This window comes from Odocoileus virginianus, chromosome 12 (genome assembly GCF_023699985.2).
Source record: "Odocoileus virginianus isolate 20LAN1187 ecotype Illinois chromosome 12, Ovbor_1.2, whole genome shotgun sequence".
Taxonomy (NCBI): domain Eukaryota; kingdom Metazoa; phylum Chordata; class Mammalia; order Artiodactyla; family Cervidae; genus Odocoileus; species Odocoileus virginianus.
This window is the reverse complement of record NC_069685.1, coordinates 43026289-43034528: the sequence shown is the minus strand read 5'-3', so window position 1 is coordinate 43034528 and position 8240 is coordinate 43026289. Positions and strand designations below refer to the sequence as shown.

At 45.7% G+C, this 8240-nt stretch overlaps 1 protein-coding gene across 1 annotated transcript; it reads left to right on the top strand.

The window, feature by feature from the left end:
- Positions 1-481: 481 nt before the first annotated feature.
- RAN (RAN, member RAS oncogene family) lies at positions 482-5630 on the top strand. The gene is made up of 7 exons (XM_070475044.1): positions 482-586; positions 1219-1264; positions 1710-1794; positions 1875-2000; positions 3169-3356; positions 3484-3654; positions 3744-5630. Exons 2-7 carry the CDS (start codon positions 1229-1231, stop codon positions 3786-3788), a joined length of 651 nt encoding a protein of 216 aa, XP_070331145.1. The 5' UTR covers positions 482-586; positions 1219-1228; the 3' UTR covers positions 3789-5630.
- The last annotated feature ends 2610 nt before the right edge of the window (positions 5631-8240 follow it).

The following is an 8240-nucleotide window of genomic DNA, read 5'->3' as shown; positions in this document are numbered from 1 at the left end:
AGATGTCCTAAAGAAAAGGTGGCTGGCTTTCTACTTCTGGTAAGTTCCAGACTATTAACGGGGGCGCCGGGATGGAACGGGAGTGGAAGAGGGATGGGACGACCCGCACCCCAACATGGCGCCCGCACCGGGCCTGCGTGCCGTGTTTGTACGCGGGGGCAGGGCCTTTGTGTGGGCCACCCCGCGAAGTTTCCCGCCCAAGGGGGCCTCGGCTTCTCTTCCCAGTTCTGTTCCCGCGGTGGCAGCAGGGCGCGCCGCGTCGCCGTCCGCGCATGCGCGCGCGCGAACCCGCCCCCGGGCTGGCGCACATGGCCTCGTGGGCTGGCGTGCGTGCGCGCGACCGCGTTGCCTCCCTCGCCTGGTGTGCCGAGAGCCTCTCCCTTACGCGCCAGGCCGACGGGTGAGGCCGCCGAAGCCTGGGCGGCCTGCGTGCGCGCGCGCGTCGGGCCACGTGGGAGCGGCGCGGCGCCGTTGCCCCGCCCTCCCTCGGCGCGCGCCGGCGTCGGCTGCGTCTCCGGGCATTTGAATTGCGCTTCCGCCATCTTTCCAGCCCTCAGTCAGACGGGCGCGGAGACGCTTCTGGAAGGTAGTGGGGCCGGGGCGGGGGCCGTGGAGCTGGGGTGGGGGCTGGTGTTGGGAGGTCCAGGCAGCGGCGGGAGGCGGCCATGAGGAGGCGGTTTACCGAGACCTCTGGGCGGAGAGTTCTCCTCTCTCCCTTGCCGCGGAAGCCGTGAGGGCGCCGGGACGCGAGCTGCGGTGGGTCGGGAGGACTGTCTGTGCGGAGGGGTGCCCGGCGTACCGGCCGCTGGGGAGGAGGGGAGATGCGGCCGGGCGGAGGGCCGAAGGGCGGCCTAGGGTAGGGCCGTGGGACGGACAGGATGGCGCGGCCTGGCCGCTGGCGGTGACCAGGCGCTTTCCGCGGCTCGGCCTCCACACCGAGCGGGCCTCCTCTCCGCTCGGTCTCCGCTTCGAGCGGTGCGCGCCACGATCCAGTGGCCGAGGAGTCCTGCCGGAGAGCGATGCCACCATCGCCATCGCGCTCTCTCGGCCCCCGCCCACCCGCATGTGTGTGTGCTGGCGGTAGGAGGTGGGATGCGGGCGGCCGGGCTTTTTGGTGGAGGCCTTTGTGGGCCTGGGCACGTGGGGCGGGTCTGGCCATGCGGCCCCCGGCCCGCGCCGCCGTGAAGCGGGCCTTACTTCTTTCTCCTTTCCTCGCAGTAACATCGCGATGGCTGCCCAAGGAGAACCCCAAGTTCAGTTCAAAGTAGGTAACGCTCGTGAGTTGTGGGTGTGCTGCAGTGAACACGAAGGGCTCTGAAGGAGAGGCAGCTTTGGCGGGGGCATTCTAGTCTAGACGGTCTTATTTGCAGTATCTCCTTTATGACCGCAGGCGCGTACGGACGGCCTGCTTCGTCAGCCAACGTGCTCGTGCTGCGGCAGTGCCTTCGGTCCCCCGATAACGAGATGGGGGTGCTGGCCCCACCCTGCGGACAGGGAAGCAGGGCTCAGAAAGTTTCGCTGATTCAAGTCGTTCGTTAGATGGGACAGGGCCGCTTGGTTAAGGTTCTTTGTTGTACATGTATTTAGGTAGTATATGAACTTTAGTTGTGTAAGTTAAATTGTGCAGAAAATCTTAACAGCGTCATAATCCTGGGGTCCTGAAGTGTTACATGTTTTGGCGTGTACTTAAAAAATTTGGTTTCCGACAGCTTGTTTTGGTTGGTGATGGTGGTACTGGAAAAACTACATTCGTGAAGCGTCATCTGACTGGTGAATTTGAGAAGAAGTATGTAGGTATGTGGGGGGAACCATTTGTGGACATGTGTGTAAAATATTTGCGTTCCATTGACTAACTTGCAATCCCTATGTTCCAGCTACCTTGGGTGTTGAGGTCCATCCTCTTGTGTTCCATACCAACAGAGGACCTATTAAGTTCAATGTATGGGATACAGCTGGTCAGGAGAAATTTGGTGGACTGAGAGATGGCTATTATATACAAGGTAGGTATCTGATTTGTAACAAGTTTTTGAGAGGATTTGTAGCTTAGTCTCCAGCGTTACTTAGGAATAGATCTACTCAAGTAAAGACTTTGGTAATGCCGACTGAATTGGAAATTGTGTGATTCAGTTCAATTCAAAACATGTACTGACTCCAGGGAGTTGACCATTTGAGGGGAGGAAAATTTTGTGAAGGTTGTCTTGTGCCATTTGATTGATTAGATGCTTGTGTCATGATAGGCCCTGTTTTGAAATACACTGTATAGTTTAAGTTGAGGTTCTTAATTTGAAGACAGTAAGCAACAGACAGCTGTTGCTACAGCTTCAGTAGAAGTTTATGTTTGGGCATATGTTTGGTGGTTATCAATAATTATTTCTTGTGCATTCTGTTAAAAAGGAGTGAACCATTTGATGGGCTTCCTTGGTGGCATAGTGGTAAAGAACTCGTCTGCCAATGCAGGAGACAAAAGTTCGATCCCTGGGTCAGGAAGGAAATGACAAAACAGTCCAGTTTTCTTGCCTGGGAATTTCCATGGACAGAGGATCCTGGTGGGCTAGTCCATGGGGTTGCAAAAGAGTCAGACATGACTTATGGACTAAGACAACGACCTATTTGATACTGGGCCAGAGGAGCTAGGCTTTCTATCTTAGAAAATGCTGTTATAAGACCAGCTGATTTCTCTTTAATTGTACTAGATTTTGCAGAGTATTTTTTTGAAAATGCTTGATTTTAAATTTAAAAAGGCAAAGTAAATAAATGCTTGTTAAACTGAGTGAAAAAGATGAACAGAAAATACTCATGTAACACTCTTGCTCATTTGATGAAAATTGTTGGGAATCTTTCCATGTCTTTTGCTTTTACTTGAGTGCATACAAATGCAAGGGTCTTCTCCCCTCCCCCATCCCCAAATTCTTTAGTTAAAAAATCCATAATATATTATGCTAAGCAGCTTTATCATGGCTGTGTTTTTCAAAGGATAGATTTCTAGATACTCAGAATATGGGAGGTGAATTCTGAAATGGTGGTGTTATCATTGATCGACTTTAGATACATTCTGAGGCTGAGACAGTTTATGAAGTATTGTAGATGGAAAGATTAAATAGATACGGTAAGCATTTTTCTTTAGTAAATTTACAGGCATGTACTGATCACTGTAAATATTTCTTTCAGCTCAATGTGCCATTATAATGTTTGATGTAACATCAAGAGTTACTTACAAGAATGTGCCTAACTGGCATAGAGATCTGGTACGAGTGTGTGAGAACATCCCAATTGTGTTGTGTGGCAACAAAGTGGATATTAAGGACAGAAAGGTTAAGGCAAAGTCAATTGTCTTCCACCGAAAGAAGAATCTTCAGGTAAGTTTCTTAAAGCGTATAGAATTACAATCCTTTAGTTAAAATTATGATGCAAGTCCATTAAAGTGATTTGTTAATGTGTTTGATGTATGGGTTTTTAAAATTAACTTACCATTCTTTTAAACAGTACTATGACATTTCTGCCAAAAGTAACTACAACTTTGAAAAGCCCTTCCTCTGGCTTGCTAGAAAATTGATTGGAGACCCTAACTTGGAGTTTGTCGCCATGCCTGCTCTTGCCCCGCCAGAGGTGGTCATGGACCCAGCCTTGGCAGCACAGTACGAGCACGATTTAGAGGTATGGTGTTTATGTCTCAGTGATGAGCGCTTTTAGATTCCTGGTGCTTTTCATCTGGAGTGTTGTAACATTTCCATCTCTTTGTCTAGGTTGCTCAGACAACTGCTCTCCCGGATGAAGATGATGACCTGTGAGAAAGTGAAGCTGGGGCCCAGCGTCAGAAGTCTAGTTTTATAGGCAACTGTCCTGTGATGTCAGTGGTGCAGCGTGTTTGCCACTTTATTATATAGCTAAGCAGAACATGTGCTTAATCTTTGGATGCTGAAGGAGATGGATGGGCTTTGGAGTGAATGTGGCAGTTTAAAAAAAAAAAAAACCTTCATTTTTTGGACCTGCATATTTAGGTGTTTTGGAACACAGTTGTTTCCTCCTTGAGTTTCAAATATAAGACTGCTATAGTCACATGACAATATTGAGAGGTGGAATCTTGTTTGTTACTGTCATTCCCATTCCTTTTCGTTTAGAATCAGAATAAAGTTGTATTTCAAATATCTAAGCAAGTGAACTCATCCCTTGTTTAAATGAGCATTTTAAAACCGCTAACAGGGAAAGTTGTGCCATGTTACTATTTGAATTGCCTTTGCTATTACCACTTAACTTGATGTCAATTAGGTTACATGCTCCTAGTTTTTTGTATACTTGAATCATTTCACATAAATGTAATGACAAGTCAACAGTATTGTATTTGATAAGAGGTGTAAGTACTATCAATAGTTAGGCTAAAATAACACCAACCCCACCTGCCTTTGGGCTTAGGTAGTGTCACCTAGGGATGAGATTTATGTGACCTGTCAAAGGTAGTACCTGTTTCAGATGTTTCAAACAAATAATTATATTTGCATTTTATGGCAGAAGTAACCATTTTCTAATGTAGAGCTTGTCAAAGTCCAATGAAGTCATAACAGATGGTTGCAGGAACTTGAGGGACATCTCATCTGTTAAATATGAATATAATTGCACATTTACTTTTTTGTTTTTTGATGTTATATGTTTAATGTAAAGTTGGCATTCTAGGAAGATGGTCCATGTTTACCTGCTGTTAAATACTCCCAAGCTTTAAAGGTTATCAAAGATTAAGGATTTCAATGGATATATCACAGCTTTGGTGATTTTTCTCTCCCCAAAGAATTTTTCTGGGTGGTGCAAGAACACCACAGGATGCTGCAGCATAAAAGTAGGTCTTAGGTAAGCCTCTCAGTGATGTGAACAGACTGCCAAACTTTCAATAGATTAACCACTTAACGTTGTATGGTTTCTACATGTAAACATGAATTGGGTCTGTCTTGCCTGAGTTTGATCTCACTGACACCATACTGTAGCAATTAGAAATCAAGACGAGCTGTTTTCCTCTTGTAAGTACTACTGTACTATAGTTCAGTTTACCAAAGTTCTTTAGATGTCCACTTATCCTTAAATGATTACTTTCCTACCTAGAAGTAGGGAAGGATCCCTTTTAAGTATATGGGAAAATGGACTGTAAAGGGTAAAATTGGATACATTTTAATTTGTTAAAATATTGAATAAATATTAATAGATTCACTTACAGATTTGAATTGATGTATATGCTATGCTATATTCAGTTCAGAACCAGACTTTAACAGATATGAAGTTTCCCATGATCAGATGAAATCTTTCATTGAGATACATGAGGGATATTTATTTGTAACCTTATGTAGAATGCCAGTATGATACTCTGAAGCCTAAATGTAACAGTAAAATTTTGGGAGCTACTTGGAGGTGGGAGAGAAATTGAGTCATTCTTGGAGGAAAATTGCAAAATATACTGCTTCTACTTTGCCTGGATTTTCTGGATCATCTGGTGTTAATTACCTTGTGGGGGATGCATTTCTCTGTCCAGTTCAGACAAATGGGGAAATTTCCCCTTCAATTTCAAATCTGGTGTGTAACGGGAGGAGCCTGCAGTTGAAAGCCAAGTTGGTATTAGCTTATTAAAACTGGTAAAAGTGAACATAAAATGTTTCTGAAAGCAGTTTTGTGATGTTCCTTGGTCAATTTTTAAGAAACCCTTTTGGTCCTATTGATCTCAGTATCTAGGAAGGGGCAGAGATTTCCAAAAATGTATTAGAGTCGCAAAGACCAATTTCCTGGCTGCTCTTGTGTGTGCATCAGATTCTCATAGAATTTGTTGTTTTCTTTTGTAAAGAAAAATGACTTCAAGAAATAGTAATGACTCAGAAATGAAAAAAAAAAAAGAAATAGTAATGAGCACGTGGGTTAAAATTGGTTTGAGTTGCTAGTTGTACATCTGAAACTGACCTTGTCTTTTGAAGATGCCTTCACCTGTGTTGTGGCTGCAGGCATCCTTGGTAGAACAACTTGGGACGCATCCTAAAATCACGTGACAGGCAAGCACTGCTAACAAAAGGCTATGTGTGTTAACCTGCAAACCTAAAGCTGTTTTGGGGATGAAAAGACCCTGGTTGTTTGTATCACTAGTTAGGGCTCTGAGTTATCCTCGGCAGCTCTGCCTGCTAGGTCCCTGTCATTCCAGGCTTTAGTTTTTTTCCAGAACCTGTACCTACTGAAGTAAACTTGATAAGTGCTGCAGCTCCTTTATAGCTCACGCATGGAGTGTTAAACTGGCTCCAGTTTCCATGGACAGTTGAATTGTGGAGGACTCTTGAAGAGTCCCTTGGACTGCAAGGAGATCAAACGAGTCATTCCTAAAGGAAATCGACCCTGAATATTCACTGGAAGGACTGAACACTTTGGCCACCCGATGTGAAGAGCCAACTTGCTGGAAAAGACTTTAGCTGCTGGAAAGGTTGAGGGCAGGAGGAGAACCGGGTGAGAGGATGAGATGGTTGGATAGCATCACTGACTTAATGGATGTGAGTTTGAGCAAACTGGGTGATGGTGAAAGAAGCCTGGTGTACTGCAGTTGATGGGGTTGCAGAGTCAGACCCTACTCAAGTGACAGCAGCAAGAAGAGTCCCTGCTGTGGCCATGTCCCTTGAGCTGCCTCAGCTCTGGTCAGAACAGTAAATTTGCATCTGACATTGTCTCTTACTAGTCTAATTGTCATGAAGGCAAGGATTATGTCTTCTTGCTGTGCTGTGCTGTGCTTATGTTCAGTCGTGTTCAGCTGCAACCCCAGGGACGGCAGCCCACCAGGCTCCTCTGTCCATGGGGATTCTCTAGGCAGGAATACTGGAGTGGGTTGCTGTGCCCTCCAGGGAATCTTTGCAACCCAGGGATTGAACCCAGGTCTCCAGCATTGCAGGTGGATTCTTTACCATCTTAGCCACCAGGGAAGCCCCGTCTTGCTCACTTGTGTCTCCTAAATTTCTTATTCCTGAGGAGGAAAGGAATTCGGGGGGTTGGAGATGAGAGGTGGGATTGTTGGGAATGGGGTGGGAAGTGGCAGGGAGGATTTTATGTCATTTTATGTCTGGTATTTTGAAGTATTTCCCTCTTGGAATTTGTAGTTTGCATTACCTTTTATCCATTTATTCCAGGTTGTCTCCTTAAAGGAGTGGGGAAAGTGGTTCATTAGGAACTTTGCCAGATAAGAGTTGTTAGATTAGGATGGTTCTGTTAGATGATAGTTCTGTTAGGTGGAAGAAGACCCTTGCATTGAGTTTTCAGTTCCTTGCCTTTAAGAAGCAAAGTAGATGTCATTCCAGATAAGCAGTATTTTTCTCACATGGGCAGTTCACTCCCTAAATTGAGCTCCATGCCATGGGGTGTAAGCTGGCCTTGCAGCTTTCATCTTGGGAAATGGTCAGTCAGGCACCTGCAGAAACGTCATGACTGTAGTGAATGCTAGGATGGAAACTTAGACACTGCCTTGAAAGCATGACAAGAATTGAATTTATTTGAGACCTGGAAGGGAGGCTAGCGATCTGAAGTTTTCCTGAGAGAAAAGTGCTTGAGCAAAAGGCCAGGGCAGAGGGTGTGGCTGGAGAGTGGGCGGTGGAGGCCCAGGATGCAGGGTGGCTGGAGGCTCACTGGGGTCTTCAAGCCCATTCATAGAGTCCACACTCAGAACACAACGGGGAGCCGCTGGAGAAGGGTCAGAGTGGCCTTTTAGAAATTCTCTTGGCAGCAGCGGTGGGTGCTCAGGGCCCAGTGACAATCCAGCCTTGCCCCATTCAAGTCCACTCTTGACTTTTTGCTGCAGTATTTCAGAAAATGGAGGATGATGGCATGGTTACAACATGTTCATACAGCAAGCATCTCAGTGAAAACAGTAAATATCCATAAGGAATTCCAGGCATCATCTTTTTTTGTTAACCATTTTGTTTCCCCAACTTCACTGAAACATAATTGACACAAATTGTATTTATGGTATGCCATATGATGTTTTGATATGCCATATGAAATGGTTAACCACAGTCAAGCTATTCAACAAATCCATCACCTCACAGTTTTTGTGTCTAGTGAGAACATTTCAGATACTCTCTCAGCACATTTCAATCTTAACAATACAATATTACTAACTACAGTCACCATACTCACAATACAGTATTACTACAGTCACCTTGGGTCTCCAGACCTCATTTATCCAGTATAACTTTGTGCCCTTTGACCAACACCTCTCCATCTTCCCCTCCTGCACCACC